This window comes from Salvelinus namaycush, chromosome 27 (genome assembly GCF_016432855.1).
Source record: "Salvelinus namaycush isolate Seneca chromosome 27, SaNama_1.0, whole genome shotgun sequence".
Classification (NCBI taxonomy): domain Eukaryota; kingdom Metazoa; phylum Chordata; class Actinopteri; order Salmoniformes; family Salmonidae; genus Salvelinus; species Salvelinus namaycush.
This window is the reverse complement of record NC_052333.1, coordinates 9328193-9346844: the sequence shown is the minus strand read 5'-3', so window position 1 is coordinate 9346844 and position 18652 is coordinate 9328193. Positions and strand designations below refer to the sequence as shown.

The 18652-nt window shown below is 49.3% G+C and overlaps 1 protein-coding gene across 1 annotated transcript; it reads right to left on the bottom strand.

Moving 5' to 3' along the window:
* Positions 1–4008: 4008 nt before the first annotated feature.
* On the bottom strand, positions 4009–18308 carry LOC120022022 (enterin neuropeptides-like). The gene is made up of 4 exons (XM_038965822.1): positions 18285–18308; positions 14570–18066; positions 14006–14067; positions 4009–5615 (listed from the first exon to the last, which is right to left on the bottom strand). The coding sequence occupies exons 1-3, from the start codon at positions 18306–18308 to the stop codon at positions 14040–14042; spliced, it is 3549 nt and encodes a 1182-aa protein (XP_038821750.1). The 3' UTR covers positions 4009–5615; positions 14006–14039.
* Between the last annotated feature and the right edge of the window lie 344 nt (positions 18309–18652).

Genomic DNA, 18652 nt, shown 5'->3' with positions numbered 1-18652 from the left:
TGGTGTTGCATAATATTTGATTGATAATACTCTGTCACGATAACTGTCAATTGTGAAAAAAACAGACCCAGAAATGATATGAAGAAATCCTGTGTTGTGCTATTATTCCATGTTAGGGGCCGATGCTATGGCAGTTTTTGGCAAAGAAGAATTGCATACATAAAATGGAAGATAGTTGATGTTACTGATCGTCTGAAGAGCATCCACAGATGGACTATACAAATAAAGTGTTACCAACCCTAGCCTTTTCTCCTGCCCCATAAAATAGTGGTTCAATATAGAAGCTTTTCTATCTTAACTTTGCCAAAGTGTCTGCCTCGGAGCAGCAGTGTCTCAGTGATCATCTAGGAGATTCATGTCTGTCTCTGCTCAGAGAGAGCGAGAGGGCTACGTGGTGCAGATGGGACACTGTTTAAATGCTGTTGATTTATCTGAGGCCTTTGCTCAAAGCACCAGAGAAAGGAAAGGAGGGAGTTGCCATGAAAAGGAGGATAAGAGAGGGATGGTGAAAGGAGAGATCAAATGAAGCTTTCCATTACTAGGAAACACACACACCTTTAGGCCTAACTTCATGCTGAATCCACTAGGACACTAATCCAAATTCAAATACATCTTTCTCCCCTGAAGGACTGCTTAAAGTCCTCTAATTGGGGTCATTAAAATAAGATTTATAGTTTTGATAACACACTTCTCTAAATAGACATCCTATCATTAGAGAAGGGCAAAGTGGAGAACTCTTGATGTGGCCTGCAGTGTGTGCGTGTTACCGACTACAAAATGGCACATTAGTGAGTAACCTATTCTACCCTGGGATTTCTGAGGTCTTTCAAGATCAAAGGGAAAGTAAAAAAGAAAGGCGCACCAAGGCACTCTTCATATAATTCATTAAAATGACTTTATTTGTATGGGATGTTCAATGGAAACAAACCTTAAAAACTCTGATGTGTTTCGGCTGCGTGGCCTTCGTCAAGGGAAAGTGTTTTCTACCTTTAAAAAGGAAACAGTGCTAACTACTGGGACATTAATGGGACAGTGATCAGCACTGGGACATTATAGGGGATGGAGATGTGGAAGAAACATAAACATCGGTCGCCCCCTGCACAGTAGATCACCTGCTGGGTGTTGACGAAGGCTGGCGATTCAACATGTACGGGACCCATACATGGCAAGCAGGTACAAGCTCCGCAAATCCATTAGGGACGCAAAAAGACAAAGCCTCAAACTTGAATTGATGTTTGCTATTCACACGGCCGTAACATATCTGAACAAGAGGTACATCTTCACTACCGGTCAAAAGTTTTAGAACACCTATTCATTCAAGGGTTTCTCTTTATTTTTACTGTTTTCTACATTGTAGAATAATAGTGAAGACATCAAAACTATTAAATAACACGTGGAATCATGTAGTAACCAAAAAAGTATTAAACAAATTAAAATAGATTTTGTTTGAGATTCTTCAAATAGCCACCCTTTGCCTTGAAGACAGCTTTGCACACTCTTGGCATTCTCTCAACCAGCCTCACCTGGAATGATTTTCCAACAGTCTTGAAGGAGTTCCCACATATGCTGAGTACTTGTTGGCTGCTTTTCCGACTCATCCCAAACCATCTCAATTTAGTTGAGGTCGGGGGATTGTGGAGGCCAGGTCATCACTTGCAGCACTCCATCACTCTACTTCTTGGTAAAATAGCCCTTACATAACTCACAAAGACACAGCGGTTGGAATCAAAAATCTCCTATTGGACTCCAGACCTAAGGACAAATTATCACCGTTCTAATGTCCATTGCTCGTGTTTCTTGGCCCGAGCAAGTCTCTTCTTCTTATTGGTGTCCTTAGTAGTGGTTTCTATGCAGAAATTCGACCATGAAGGCCTGATTCACACAGTCTCCTCTGAACAGTTGATGTTGAGATGTGTCTGTTACTTGAACTCTGTGATGCATTTATGTGGGCTGCAATTGCTGAGGCTGGTAACTCTAATGAACTTATCCTCTGCAGCAGAGGTAACTCTGGGTGTTCCATTCCTGTGGCGGTCCTCATGAGGGCCAGTTTCATCATAGCGCTTGATGGTTTTTGCGATTGCACTTGAATAACCTTTCAAAGTTCTTGAAATTGTCCGTATTGACTGACCTTCATGTCTTAAAGTAATGATGGACTGTCCTTTCTCTTTGCTTATTTGAGCTGTTCTTGCCATAATATGGACTTGGTCTATACCCCCCTACTTTGTCACAACACAACTGATTGTCTCAAACGCATTAAAGAAAGAAATTCCACAAATGAACTTTTAAGAAGGCACACCTGTTAATTGAAATGCATTCCAGGTGACTACCTCATGAAGCTGGTTGAGAGAATGCCAAGTGTGTGCAAAGCTGTCATCAAGGCAAAGGGTGGCTATTTGAAGAATCTCATATATAAAATACATTTTGCTTTGTTTAACACTTTTTTGGTTACTACATGATTCCATATGTGTTACTTCATAGTTTTGATGCCTTCACTATTATTCTACAATGTATAAAAATAAAAATAAAGAAAAACCCTTCAATAAGTAGGTGTTCTAAAACTTTTGACCGGTAGTGTACGTGAGAATGATGTTCATTGACTTCAGTTCAGCATTCCACACTATTGTTCCCTCCAAGCTTGGCACCAAGCTCAGAGCCCTGGATCCTGGACTTCCTGACAGGCAGCCCAAAGGCTGTGAGGATTGGCAACAACACCTCCTCCACACTGACTCTTAACACAGGGGCCTCCCAGGGGTGTGTCCTCAGCCCTCTGCTGTACTCCCTGTTAACCTACAACTGTGTGGCTTTGCACGGCACCAACATCAACTTTGCTGATGACACCACGGTTCTAGGCCTGATAGCCAACAACGACAAGTCAGCCTATAGGGAGGAGGTAAGAACTGGCATTGTGGTGCCAAGACAACCTCTCCCTCAACGTCAGCAAAACAAAGGAGTTGTTGTTGACTTCAGGAAACAGAGGTAACATACCCGATCCACATCAACAGGACTGCAGTAGAAAGCGTCAGACGTTTTAAGTTCCTCTGCGCTCACATCACCAAGGACTTGACATGGAACACCGCCACTACTCTTGTCAAGAGGGTGCAACAGTGTCTGTACTTCCTAAGGCAGCTTAAGAAATTCGTCATGACACTCCGGGTCCTCTCCAAACACGACCGCTGCACAATCGAGAGCGTCCTGACCGGTTGCATCAAGGCCTGGTACGGGAATTGCTCCGTCCACGACCGCAAGGCCCTGCAGCGGGTGGTGAAGATGGCCCAGTATATCACTGGGACCGTGCTCCCACCCATCCAGGACATCTACTGGAAACGGTGCCTGAGGAAGGCCTGCAGCATCAAGGACCCCACACACCCCAGCCACAAGCTGTTCTCTCCCTTACCGGGAAAACAGTATCAGAGTATGAGGTCTGAATCCAACAGCTTCTATCTACAAGCCATCAGACGGCTGAACACTGGAACTGGACTGACCACCTGCACTGACTCTCCCCACCTTAGTACACATGCACTCACATACATCACTACTGCTACAAGACTCGTATTATTATTGCTAAATACTGCACAATTTAAACACTTGCCCGCCCAATTCCCCATCCCCAAAACACATTGGACTATAAATTGTGCCTTCCTGTATTTTACTAATGCTAAAATGTTTAGTTTATTCTCCTGAGCCATTTACTTTCTGTTCATATTCTTATCTTTTATTTCTTATTGTTGTTGCAATGTCGAACCTACAAGTGAGTATTCCGTTGGATGGTGTATACCATGTGGATCCTGTACATACAACTAATAAAACTTGAAATGTAAAATCATCTGGAAATGAACAGAAAACGACAGGCGATGTGCTGTGGTCAGAGGTGATAGAAGGACGGCCACTCACTAGGCACGGCCGACGTCCATGTTGGTCAGTCTTGACCTTGTCACGATCAATGAAACAAACAAAATGCATGCAGTTGAAAAATATTGGAAGACGTACGGAAAAGACAAACACAAAGTGAATAATGACAAAATGAAAGTATGCTTTACTTGCAGCTTCAAGGTTAATGTGAGGAGTAAACATAAAATAAACAAACACACTGAAATACATTCTCTCCCTTCGTCGAGTTGGATTTAAATTAAATATGTCAATTCCAATCTCAATTTATTCCAAATACTTCTAGGATCGTAGTAAACATTCAAACATCCAGCAGCCTCTTATAACAGATGAATAAAGGAAAACATTTTGCTGCAATTTCCCCCAGTTTTCATCATACAGGCCTACAATCACTGTTTTCATCATACAGGCCTACAATCACTGTTTTCATCATGCAGGCCTACAATCACTGTTTTCATCATACAGGCCTACAATCACTGTTTTCATCATACAGGCCTACAATCACTGTTTTCATCATACAGGCCTACAATCACTGTTTTCATCATACAGGCCTACAATCACTGTTTTCATCATACAGGCCTACAATCACTGTTTTCATCATACAGGCCTACAATCACTGTTTTCATCATACAGGCCTACAATCACTGTTTTCATCATACAGGCCTACAATCACTGTTTTCATCATACAGGCCTACAATCACTGTTTTCATCATACAGGCCTACAATCACTGTTTTCATCATACAGGCCTACAATCACTGTTTTCATCATACAGGCCTACAATCACTGTTTTCATCATACAGGCCTACAATCACTGTTTTCATCATACAGGCCTACAATCACTGTTTTCATCATACAGGCCTACAATCACTGTTTTCATCATACAGACCTACAATCACTGTTTTCATCATACAGGCCTACAATCAAGCCATTTCAGACCTGCAATTTGACAGGGAAGTTGATGAAAACGGTCACGTAAAACAGAAAAACAATCTCTACCAACATGCTGTTTGTGGAACATATTTAGAATGAGATTAACTCCTACCTCTGCCCATTGATATGGTACTGGTACTCCCTGTATAATAGCTTCATTCTTGTGTGTTTTATTTCTCATGTTTTTATCCTCTTACTTCATTCTGTTGAGAAAGCTTGTCAGTAAGCATTTCACTGGAAGGTCTACACTCATTTTATTCAGCGCATGTGAAAAATAACATCTCATTACCAATGCTGTTAGAGTTCCTCTTCTGAGGGGCCCTACATTCACAATCACCACCACACGTCCATAGGATCCTATTCGATATGATCTAATGGAGTAGAGGACTAATGAACTCATTAACCATATGAGGGATGGGACAAGTCATGCATTATTTGAAGGTGGAGGGAAGGAAGGCAGAGGGGAAGGCTGAACCAAAGAGGGTCATCTAGTGTGCACTTCATAGTGCACCATTGAAGCGACACTGAGCCATTGGATAAGAACCACTATAGCCGCTCACTGACTGACAGACACTGCAGTGTAGTCACCTCTCCCTGCAAGACCAATACAGGTAGGTTCCAACGGCTCAGTCAGACTCAGAACAGTCACTGGTTTTGGAGGACTTGTGGTGTTTCCTTCTTCTTATTTTCTTTATTTTTCTTGTGTTTCCTCTTCTTGCTCTCACTGGTGGAGGAGGAAGAGGAGGAGCTGTCAGAGGAAGAGGTAGCATCCTGCAGGAGCTGCTGCAGCTGCTGGATCCTGGAGAGAGGTAGGTGGGAGATGGGGTAGAGAGAGTGAGAGTGAGCGGGGGTTGGAGAGAGAGAGATTGGGGGGTGGGGGTTGGAGAGCGAGTGGGGGGTGGGGGTTGGAGAGAGGGAGAGTAGGGGGTGGGGGTTGGAGAGAGGGAGAGTAGGGGGTGGGGGTTGGAGAGAGGGAGAGTAGGGGGTGGGGGTTGGAGAGAGGGAGAGTAGGGGGTGGGGGTTGGAGAGAGGGAGAGTAGGGGGTGGGGGTTGGAGAGAGGGAGAGTAGGGGGGTGGGCAGGGGGAGACAGGGAGTGGGAGAGACAGAGGGGGTAGAAAGAGAGGGAAGAGAGTCAGATGGGTTAGAACCATTCGAGCAGAGAGGCAAGGTGTGAAACTGACACACAGTTTCTTCTGTAAGGTGAAAAATATGTTTCATCAGACACATAAACATCTTGTCCTCGTAACATCTGTGACTTTTTCCTCCAGAATCAGAAGCCATCTCAGATTTCCACTAATTCACTCAGAAGTGTCCCTGGTTGTGAATCAAGTATTTTATCAGCGATTGTCAGCTGACAGCTGGTGAGTACTGAGTGTGTATCATATGGGGATTAGGACGGGCTAAAAGGTGTTTTCAGCTGGCGCTAAAGTGGGTCATAAGAGAGAGAGACCGAGTGAGAGCGCGAGACAGAGCGAGAGAGAAACAGAGAGAACAAGACAGAGAGAGCGAGACAGAGAGAGCGAGACGGAGAGCGAAACGGAGAGAGCGAAACGGAGAGAGCGAGACAGAGAGAGCGAGACAGAGAGAGCGAGACAGAGAGAGCGAGACAGAGAGAGAGAGACAGAGAGAGAGAGAGAGACAGAGAGAGAGAGAGAGACAGAGAGAGCGAGAGAGAGCGAGACAGAGAGAGCGAGAGAGAGCGAGACAGAGAGAGCGAGACAGAGAGAGCGAGACAGAGAGAGCGAGACAGAGAGAGCGAGACAGAGAGAGCGAGACAGAGAGAGAGAGACAGAGAGAGCGAGACAGAGAGAGCGAGAGAGAGCGAGACAGAGAGAGCGAGAGAGAGCGAGACAGAGAGAGCGAGACAGAGAGAGCGAGACAGAGAGAGCGAGACAGAGAGAGCGAGACAGAGAGAGCGAGAGAGAGACAGAGAGAGCGAGAGAGAGACAGAGAGAGCGAGAGAGAGACAGAGAGAGCGAGAGAGAGACAGAGAGAGCGAGAGAGAGACAGAGAGAGCGAGAGAGAGACAGAGAGAGCGAGAGAGAGACAGAGAGAGCGAGAGAGAGACAGAGAGAGCGAGAGGGAGACAGAGAGAGCGAGAGGGAGACAGAGAGAGCGAGAGAGACAGAGAGAGCGAGACAGAGAGAGCGAGAGGGAGACAGAGAGAGCGAGAGGGAGACAGAGAGAGCGAGAGGGAGACAGAGAGAGCGAGAGGGAGACAGAGAGAGCGAGAGCGAGACAGAGAGAGCGAGACGGAGAGAGCGAGATGGAGAGAGCGAGACGGAGACAGAGAGAGGGAGACAGAGAGAGCGAGAGGGAGACAGAGAGAGCGAGAGGGAGACAGAGAGAGGGAGACAGAGAGAGCGAGAGGGAGACAGAGAGAGCGAGAGGGAGACAGAGAGAGCGAGACAGAGAGAGCGAGAGGGAGACAGAGAGAGCGAGACAGAGAGAGCGAGAGGGAGACAGAGAGAGCGAGAGGGAGACAGAGAGAGGGAGACAGAGAGAGCGAGAGGGAGACAGAGAGAGCGAGAGGGAGACAGAGAGACCGAGAGGGAGACAGAGAGACCGAGAGGGAGACAGAGAGACCGAGAGGGAGACAGAGAGAGCGAGGGAGACAGAGAGAGCGAGGGAGACAGAGAGAGCGAGAGGGAGACAGAGAGAGCGAGAGGGAGACAGAGAGAGCGAGAGGGAGACAGAGAGAGCGAGAGGGAGACAGAGAGAGCGAGAGGGAGACAGAGAGAGCGAGAGGGAGACAGAGAGAGCGAGAGGGAGACAGAGAGAGCGAGAGGGAGACAGAGAGAGCGAGAGGGAGACAGAGAGAGCGAGAGGGAGAGAGCGAGACGGAGACAGAGAGAGCGAGACGGAGACAGAGAGGGCGAGATGGAGGGAGAGACAGAGAGCGGGAGACGGGGAGCGAGAGCGAGACGGGAAGAGAGCGAGACGGAGAGAGAGCGAGACGGAGAGAGAGAGAAAGCGAGACAGGGAGACGGAGAGAGAGAGAGCAAGACGGAGACAGAGAGAAAGCGAGACAGGGAGACGGAGAGAGAGAGAGCGAGACGGAGACAGAGCGAGACGGAGACAGAGAGACAGCGAGAGGGAGACAGAGACACAGCGAGAGGGAGACAGAGAGACAGCGAGAGGGAGACAGAGAGAGCGAGAGAGAGACAGAGACACAGCGAGATGGAGAGAGCGAGATGGAGAGAGGGAGACGGAGAGAGCGAGAGGGAGAGCGAGAAGTAGACGGAGAGCGAGCGAGACAGAGACCGAGAGAGAGCGAGACAGAGAGCGAGACAGAGAAACCTGGTACAGAGGAGACGGACCCACTGGTTGCCCTCTAGGTTACAGAGAGCTGGTAGTCCCATCCACCAAACTACCAGGTGTGAAACAGGGAAGGGACTCAGGGGGAATGCTAATTTGGTATAGAGCAGACCTAACTCACTCCATTAAATTAATCAAAACAGGAACATTTTACATTTGGCTAGAAATTCAAAAGGAAATTATCTTAACAGAGAAAAATGTCCTCCTGTGTGCTACCTATATCCCCCCACTAGAATCCCCATACTTTAATGAAGACACCTTCTCCATCCTGAAGGAGGAAATCAATCATTTCCAGGCCCAGGGACATGTATTAGTCTGTGGCGACCTAAATGCCAGAACTGGACAAGAACCTGACACCCTCAGCACACAGGGGGACAAACACCTGCCTGCAGGTGACAGCATTCCCTCCCCCATATGCCCCCCTAGGCACAACTATGACAACATAACCAACAAAAACGGGTCACAACTCCTGCAGCTCTGTCGCACGCTGGGTATGTACATAGTCAATGGTAGGCTTCGAGGGGACTCCTATGGTAGGTTCACCTATAGCTCATCTCTTGGCAGTAGCACTGTAGACTACTTTATCACTGACCTCAACCCAGAGTCTCTCAGAGCGTTCACAGTCAGCCCACTGACACCCCTATCAGACCACAGCAAAATCACAGTCTACTTGAACAGAGCAATACTCAATCATGAGGCATCAAAGCCAAAGGAACTGAGTAACATTAAGAAATGCTATAGATGGAAGGAATGCAGTTTGGAAACCTACCAAAACACAATTAGACAACAGCAAATTCAATCCCTTTTAGACAACTTCCTGGGTAAAACGTTCCACTGCAATAGTGAAGGTGTAAACTTGGCAGTAGAAAATCTTAACAGTATATTTGACCTCTCAGCTTCCCTATCAAATCTAAAAATCTCAAATAGAAAACCAAAGAAAATGAACAACAATGACAAATGGTTTGATGAAGAATGCAAAAATCTAAGAAATAAATTGAGAAACCTGTCCAACCAAAAACATAGAGACCCGGAAAACCTGAGTCTACGCCTTCACTATGGTGAATCACTAAAACAATACAGAAATACACTACGGAAAAAGAAGGAACAGCACGTCAGAAATCAGCTCAATGTAATTGAAGAATCCATAGACTCTAACCACTTCTGGGAAAATTGGAAAACACTAAACAAACAACAACACGAAGAATTATCTATCCAAAATGGAGATGTATGGGTAAACCACTTCTCCAATCTTTTTGGCTCTATAACAAAGAATAAAGAGCAAAAACATATACATGATCAAATACAAATCCTAGAATCAACTATTAAAGACTACCAGAACCCACTGGATTCTCCAATTACCTTGAACGAGTTACAGGACAAAATAAAAACCCTCCAACCCAAAAAGGCCTGTGGTGTTGACGGTATCCTTAATGAAATGATCAAATATACAGACAACAAATTCCAATTGGCTATACTAAAACTCTTTAACATCGTCCTTAGCTCTGGCATCTTCCCCAATATTTGGAACCAAGGACTGATCACCCCAATCCACAAAAGTGGAGACAAATTTGACCCCAATAACTACCGTGGAATATGCGTCAACAGTAACCTTGGGAAAATACTCTGCATTATCATTAACAGCAGACTCGTACATTTCCTCAATGAAAACAATGTACTGAGCAAATGTCAAATTGGCTTTTTACCAAATTACCGTACAACAGACCATGTATTCACCCTACACACCCTAATTGACAACCAAACAAACCAAAACAAAGGCAAAGTCTTCTCATGCTTTGTTGATTTCAAAAAAGCCTTCGACTCAATTTGGCATGAGGGTCTGCTATACAAATTGATGGAAAGTGATGTTGGGGGTAAAACATACGACATTATAAAATCCATGTACACAAACAACAAGTGTGCGGTTAAAATTGGCAAAAAACACACACATTTCTTCACACAGGGTCGTGGGGTGAGACAGGGATGCAGCTTAAGCCCCACCCTCTTCAACATATATATCAACGAATTGGCGCGGGCACTAGAACAGTCTGCAGCACCCGGCCTCACCCTACTAGACTCTGAAGTCAAATGTCTACTGTTTGCTGATGATCTGGTGCTTCTGTCACCAACCAAGGAGGGCCTACAGCAGCACCTAGATCTTCTGCACAGATTCTGTCAGACCTGGGCCCTGACAGTAAATCTCAGTAAGACCAAAATAATGGTGTTCCAAAAAAGGTCCAGTCGCCAGGACCACAAATTCCATCTAGACACTGTTGCCCTAGAGCACACAAAAAACTATACATACCTCGGCCTAAACATCAGCGCCACAGGTAACTTCCACAAAGCTGTGAACGATCTGAGAGACAAGGCAAGAAGGGCATTCTATGCCATCAAAAGGAACATAAATTTCAACATACCAATTAGGATCTGGCTAAAAATACTTGAATCAGTCATAGAGCCCATTGCCCTTTATGGTTGTGAGGTCTGGGGTCCGCTCACCAACCAAGACTTCACAAAATGGGACAAACACCAAATTGAGACTCTGCATGCAGAATTCTGCAAAAATATCCTCCGTGTACAACGTAGAACACCAAATAATGCATGCAGAGCAGAATTAGGCCGATACCCACTAATTATCAAAATCCAGAAAAGAGCCGTTAAATTCTACAACCACCTAAAAGGAAGCGATTCCCAAACCTTCCATAACAAAGCCATCACCTACAGAGAGATGAACCTGGAGAAGAGTCCCCTAAGCAAGCTGGTCCTGGGGCTCTGTTCACAAACACAAACACACCCCACAGAGCCCCAGGACAACAGCACAATTAGACCCAACCAAATCATGAGAAAACAAAAAGATAATTACTTGACACATTGGAAAGAATTAACAAAAAAACAGAGCAAACTAGAATGCTATTTGGCCCTAAACAGAGAGTACACAGTGGCAGAATACCTGACCACTGTGACTGACCCAAACTTAAGGAAAGCTTTGACTATGTACAGACTCAGTGAGCATAGCCTTGCTATTGAGAAAGGCCGCCGTAGGCAGACATGGCTCTCAAGAGAAGACAGGCTATGTGCTCACTGCCCACAAAATGAGGTGGAAACTGAGCTGCACTTCCTAACCTCCTGCCCAATGTATGACCATATTAGAGAGACATATTTCCCTCAGATTACACAGATCCACAAAGAATTTGAAAACAAATCCAATTTTGATAAACTCCCATATCTACTGGGAGAAATTCCACAGTGTGCCATCACAGCAGCAAGATTTGTGACCTGTTGCCACAAGAAAAGGGCAACCAGTGAAGAACAAACACCATTGTAAATACAACCCATATTTATGCTTATTTATTTTAACTTGTGTGCTTTAACCATTTGTACATTGTTACAACACTGTATATATATAATATAACATTTGTAATGTCTTTATTGTTTTGAAACTTCTGTATGTGTAATGTTTACTGTTAATTTGTATTGTTTATTTCACTTTTGTATAATATCTACCTCACTTGCTTTGGCAATGTTAACACATGTTTCCCATGCCAATAAAGCCCCTTGAATTGAATTGAGAGACAGAGAGAGAGCTTGTTTCAGGCAGCCAGCAGAGTAGCCAGCAATAAAAGATGAATATATCAAGAAACCCCAATGATCAAACAACTCAGAGACAGAGGCATCCCTGTTCTTTGATTAGCCCAAAACTTTACATTTCCATTGATTCGGTATGCTCAGAGAGAAACAAGAGCGCTTGTGCAAGTTGCAAGACACTGAAAACAACCCAAACTTCCAACACGGCGGTTCCCAAGCTTCATTAACAATTCATCTGTGGAGCTGGAGGAACATTGTTCTCGTCAACGTTGACATCATCCACCCAGAGGACAGTGAAGTAATCATTAGGACTGTTCAAGGCAAGGACTCTGAGGCAGAGCAGAGTTAGCTCGTGGGTCCTTTGGCCAAGGCTGTTTCCATATCTAGTGCACTAGAGCTCATTGGGCTCTGTCTGCCACTGTCACATTTCACTCCGTCTCTCACATCATCATAACATTCATTTGATCAGCTCATATGATCCTGTAGAACACACTCGGCCTCTCTCCTATCATTATCACATATATCTCATGTTGCACTTTCATCAGTTCAGATGGTCCTTTAAAACTTCCCCGTAGACACCCAAGTTCACTTTCAATGTCGTTCATAACAGTTTTTAAACATACTTTTATTCACCAGTTTGATTAAGTGCTCTGACAGCTATCAGGATATGATCGATTTAATCTAATTAAATTAGGGCGTTGACTTCAGTGTGTCCTCCGATGACCCGGGGGGTGTCCTCCGATGACCCGGGGGGGTGTCCTCCGATGACCCGGGGGGGTGTCCTCCGATGACCCGGGGGGGTGTCCTCCGATGGCCCGGGGGGGTGTCCTCCGATGGCCCGGGGGGAGGTGACCTCCGATGACCCGGGGGGAGGTGTCCTCCGATGACCCGGGGGGGGGGGGGGGGGGTGTCCTCAGTTGACCCGGGGGGGGTGTCCTCAGATGGCCCGGGGGGGGGTGTCCTCCGATAGCCTGGGGGGGGGGGGGGGGGGGGGGGGGGGGGTGTCCTCCGATAGCCTGGGGGGGGGGTGTCCTCCGATAGCCTGGGGGGGGGTGTCCTCCGATAGCCTGGGGGGGGGTGTCCTCCGATAGCCTGGGGGGGGGAGGGGGGTATCCTCCGATAGCCTGGGGGGGGGAGGGGGGTATCCTCCGATAGCCTGGGGGGGGGAGGGGGGTATCCTCCGATAGCCTGGGGGGGGGAGGGGGGTATCCTCCGATAGCCTGGGGGGGGGAGGGGGGTATCCTCCGATAGCCTGGGGGGGGGGGGTGTCCTCCGATAGCCAGGGGGAGGGGGTCCTCCGATAGCCAGGGGGAGGGGGTCCTCCGATAGCCTGGGGGGGGGGGGGGGGTCCTCCGATAGCCTGGGGGGGGGGGGGGGGGTCCTCCGATAGCCTGGGGGGGGGGGGGGGGGGTCCTCCGATAGCCTGGGGGGGGGGGGTGTCCTCCGATAGCCTGGGGGGGGTGTCCTCCGATAGCCTGGGGGGGGGGTGTCCTCCGATAGCCTGGGGGGGGGGGGTGTCCTCCGATAGCCTGGGGGGGGGGGGGGTGTCCTCCGATAGCCTGGGGGGGGGGGGTGTCCTCCGATAGCCTGGGGGGGGGGGGGGTGTCCTCCGATAGCCTGGGGGGGGGGGGGGTGTCCTCCGATAGCCTGGGGGGGGGGGGGGTGTCCTCCGATAGCCTGGGGGGGGGGGGGGGGGGGTGTCCTCCGATAGCCTGGGGGGGGGGGGGGGGTGTCCTCCGATGGCCCGGAGGTGCGTTGACTGGGAGGTTAGTCCTTCAATGACCCGGGGGGGGTGTCCTCCGATGGCCCGGGGGGGGGGGTGTCCTCCGATGGCCCGGAGGTGCGTTGACTGGGAGGTTAGTCCTTCAATGACCCGGGGGGTGTGTCCTCCGATGACAGGCTTTTATTTCACATTAGTTGGTTGTTATTCTTCTTCTGTGCTAAAAGGCTCTCAATTAATAATAAACTATTCTGATTGAAACAGTTGGAAAATGAAAGGGATCGTTCACTCTAATGACAAACTTACTGGAACTAACTGGAAAGTAACAGTCTACAGAAGCCACAGCTTAGCATCAGCATTGTTGGGAGAAAAACAAAAATAATCATTAAGTCCCCTGTGACCGTGCTGCAAAGTTGCTTGTCTGAATTGATGTAACAAAGACAAGTTACAGAAGAACTGTCCTATGCACAGTATTCAGTCCAGACTACCTTAACTATGATCAACTCCAAACAGCGGAGGAGACATCTACCCAAACAGATTTTTGATAATAACACCAGAAGGTAGTTACCTTGTTGCTTTTTCATTCTGTTTGTTTTCTCTGATCATGTCGTACATTGGGTCTTCGTGTGCCTACAAGAAATAGATGGTTTAGGTACTTATTTACAAAATGTACAGGATAACACACATTGCAAACACTACAACGATAACAAGCATGGCAAGATAAAACTCCATTCAGCTACTGCTCTTAGGCAACATTATTTCCCCCCATTCAACGCTCTCCTCTGCCACATCCGCATTTTTAAATCCGGTTGTTGTATCACAATGAAAATATGATACGCTTGTACTTATGTTAATCATTGCAGTGGCATCGTAGCAAGCAGGGCTACAGAACAACTGCACTGTGTGAATCTGCAGAGCCCAGAAGCATCCAGCTGCAGAGGATAGAGATGCTGGTTGCATCCCAAATCACACCCGTTTCCCAATGTAGTGCACTACTTTTGACCAAATCCCTATGGGCCCTGGTGAAAAGTAGTGCACAAATGGGGAAAAGAGTGTGATTTGGGATGCGGCCTTACTGTATCCAGTTGCATCAAGCAAGCATGCTCCTGGTCCTAGGCAGGAAGGCAGGCACCTAGACGTCCCCGCGAGGTTATAGTTGGGACCAGAAGCAGACGTCCCCACGAGGTTATAGTTGGGACCAGGAGCAGACGTCCCCACGAGGTTATGGTTGGGACCAGGAGCAGACGTCCCCACGAGGTTATAGTTGGGACCAGGAGCAGACGTCCCCACGAGGTTATGGTTGGGACCAGGAGCAGACGTCCCGACGAGGTTATGGTTGGGACCAGGAGCAGACGTCTCCACGAGGTTATAGTTGGGACCAGGAGCAGACGTCCCGACGAGGTTATGGTTGGGACCAGGAGCAGACGTCCCCACGAGGTTATAGTTGGGACCAGGAGCAGACGTCCCCACGAGGTTATGGTTGGGACCAGGAGCAGACGTCCCGACGAGGTTATGGTTGGGACCAGGAGCAGACGTCCCGACGAGGTTATGGTTGGGACCAGGAGCAGACGTCCCGACGAGGTTATGGTTGGGACCAGGAGCAGACGTCTCCACGAAGTTATGGTTGGGACCAGGAGCAGACGTCCCGACGAGGTTATGGTTGGGACCAGGAGCAGACGTCCCGACGAGGTTATGGTTGGGACCAAGAGCAGACGTCCCGACGAGGTTATGGTTGGGACCAGGAGCAGACGTCCCGACGAGGTTATGGTTGGGACCAGGAGCAGACGTCCCGACGAGGTTATGGTTGGGACCAGGAGCAGACGTCCCGACGAGGTTATGGTTGGGACCAGGAGCAGACGTCCCGACGAGGTTATGGTTGGGACCAGGAGCAGACGTCTCCACGAAGTTATGGTTGGGACCAGGAGCAGACGTCCCGACGAGGTTATGGTTGGGACCAGGAGCAGACGTCCCGACGAGGTTATGGTTGGGACCAAGAGCAGACGTCCCGACGAGGTTATGGTTGGGACCAGGAGCAGACGTCCCGACGAGGTTATGGTTGGGACCAGGAGCAGACGTCCCGACGAGGTTATGGTTGGGACCAGGAGCAGACGTCCCGACGAGGTTATGGTTGGGACCAGGAGCAGACGTCTCCACGAAGTTATGGTTGGGACCAGGAGCAGACGTCTCCACGAAGTTATGGTTGGGACCAGGAGCAGACGTCCCCACGAGGTTATGGTTGGGACCAGGAGCAGACGTCTCCACGAGGTTATGGTTGGGACCAGAAGCAGACGTCTCCACAAGGTTATGGTTGGGACCAGGAGCAGACGTCTCCACGAGGTTATGGTTGGGACCAGGAGCAGACGTCCCGACGAGGTTATAGTTGGGACCAGGAGCAGACGTCTCCACGAAGTTATGGTTGGGACCAAGAGCAGACGTCCCGACGAGGTTATGGTTGGGACCAGGAGCAGACGTCTCCACGAAGTTATGGTTGGGACCAGGAGCAGACGTCCCGACGAGGTTATGGTTGGGACCAGGAGCAGACGTCTCCACGAAGTTATGGTTGGGACCAAGAGCAGACGTCCCGACGAGGTTATGGTTGGGACCAGGAGCAGACGTCTCCACGAGGTTATGGTTGGGACCAGGAGCAGACGTCTCCACGAAGTTATGGTTGGGACCAGGAGCAGACGTCCCGACGAGGTTATGGTTGGGACCAGAAGCAGACGTCTCCACGAAGTTATAGTTGGGACCAGGAGCAGACGTCTCCACGAGGTTATGGTTGGGACCAGGAGCAGACGTCTCCACGAAGTTATGGTTGGGACCAGGAGCAGACGTCTCTACGAGGTTATAGTTGGGACCAGGAGCAGACGTCCCGACGAGGTTATGGTTGGGACCAGGAGCAGACGTCCCCACAAGGTTATGTTTGGGACCAGAAGCAGACGTCTCCACAAGGTTATGGTTGGGACCAGAAGCAGACGTCTCCACGAGGTTATGGTTGGGACCAGAAGCAGACGTCCCCACGAGGTTATGGTTGGGACCAGAAGCAGACGTCTCCACGAGGTTATGGTTGGGACCAGAAGCAGACGTCTCCACGAGGTTATGGTTGGGACCAGAAGCAGACGTCTCCACGAGGTTATGGTTGGGACCAGGAGCAGACGTCCCCACGAGGTTATGGTTGGGACCAGGAGCAGACGTCCCCACGAGGTTATGGTTGGGACCAGAAGCAGACGTCTCCACGAGGTTATGGTTGGGACCAGGAGCAGACGTCCCCACGAGGTTATGGTTGGGACCAGAAGCAGACGTCCCCACGAGGTTATGGTTGGGACCAGAAGCAGACGTCTCCACGAGGTTATGGTTTGGACCAGGAGCAGACGTCCCCACGGGGTTATGGTTGGGACCAGGAGCAGACGTCCCCACGAGGTTATGGTTGGGACCAGGAGCAGACGTCTCCACGAGGTTATGGTTGGGACCAGGAGCAGACGTCCCGACGAGGTTATAGTTGGGACCAGGAGCAGACGTCTCCACGAGGTTATGGTTGGGACCAGGAGCAGACGTCTCCACGAGGTTATGGTTGGGACCAGGAGCAGACGTCCCGACGAGGTTATAGTTGGGACCAAGAGCAGACGTCCCCACGAGGTTATGGTTGGAACCAGGAGCAGACGTCCCCACGAGGTTATGGTTGGGACCAAGAGCAGACGTCCCCACGAGGTTATGGTTGGGACCAGGAGCAGACGTCTCCACGAGGTTATGGTTGGGACCAGGAGCAGACGTCCCCACGAGGTTATGGTTGGAACCAGGAGCAGACGTCTCCACGAGGTTATGGTTGGGACCAGGAGCAGACGTCCCCACGAGGTTATGGTTGGGACCAAGAGCAGACGTCTCCACGAGGTTATGGTTGGGACCAAGAGCAGACGTCTCCACGAGGTTATGGTTGGGACCAGGAGCAGACGTCCCCACGAGGTTATGGTTGGAACCAGAAGCAGACGTCTCCACGAGGTTATGGTTGGGACCAGGAGCAGACGTCCCCACGAGGTTATGGTTGGGACCAGGAGCAGACGTCCCCACGAGGTTATGGTTGGGACCAAGAGCAGACGTCTCCACGAGGTTATGGTTGGGACCAGGAGCAGACGTCTCCACGAGGTTATGGTTGGGACCAAGAGCAGACGTCTCCACGAGGTTATGGTTGGGACCAAGAGCAGACGTCTCCACGAGGTTATGGTTGGGACCAGAAGCAGACGTCTCCACGAGGTTATGGTTGGGACCAGAAGCAGACGTCCCCACGAGGTTATGGTTGGGACCAGAAGCAGACGTCTCCACGAGGTTATGGTTGGGACCAGGAGCAGACGTCCCCACGAGGTTATGGTTGGGACCAGGAGCAGACGTCCCCACGGGGTTATGGTTGGGACCAGGAGCAGACGTCTCCACGAGGTTATGGTTGGGACCAAGAGCAGACGTCCCCACGAGGTTATGGTTGGAACCAGGAGCAGACGTCCCCACGAGGTTATGGTTGGGACCAGGAGCAGACGTCTCCACGAGGTTATGGTTGGGACCAGAAGCAGACGTCCCCACGAGGTTATGGTTGGGACCAAGAGCAGACGTCCCCACGAGGTTATAGTTGGGACAGGACCAATCCTAGTCCTAGGGACCCATTTGTTGGTTTGAGACCAGCAGTAATACATTATATTCAACTAGTCAAAAGGCTTGATGATTAGTTGAAATAATCTCGTGGGCAGATTAGGTAAACATAAATGGTACCGTATATCTGTCTTTATAAACTATGGGCACCAATATCTAACGAGCAGCAATAGTTCTGGTGCTTAGGGTTTTCATCTTTGATTATTTGGACAAACCACGATTTCGCAGGTGTGTAGCATCGTTCACGTTTCGGAGGGGTAGGGGTCAATTCAGGCCACAGGAAGGGTAGGGGACAATTTGGGCCATTGGAATGGTAGGGGACAATTCAGCCCACAGGAAGGGTAGGGGACAATTTGGCCCATTGGAATGGTAGGGGACAATTCAGCCCACAGGAAGGGTAGGGGACAATTTGGCCCATTGGAATGGTAGGGGACAATTCAGCCCACAGGAAGAGTAGGGGACAATTTGGCCCATTGGAATGTGGAATGGTAGGGGACAATTCGGCCCACAGGAAGGGTAGGGGACAATTCGGTCCACAGGAAGGGTAGGGGACAAGTTGGCCCATTGGAATGGTAGGGGACAA

Coding starts and splice junctions, on each gene's coding strand:
- LOC120022022 (XM_038965822.1), bottom strand. CDS start 18,308: ATGCTACACACCTGCGAAATCGTG. Junction 18,067..18,284: donor TACACACCTGCGAAATCGTG/GTTTGTCCAAAT, acceptor CCCTAGGACTAG/GATTGGTCCTGTCCCAACTA. Junction 14,068..14,569: donor AACCTCGCGGGGACGTCTAG/GTGCCTGCCTTC, acceptor TATTTCTTGTAG/GCACACGAAGACCCAATGTA.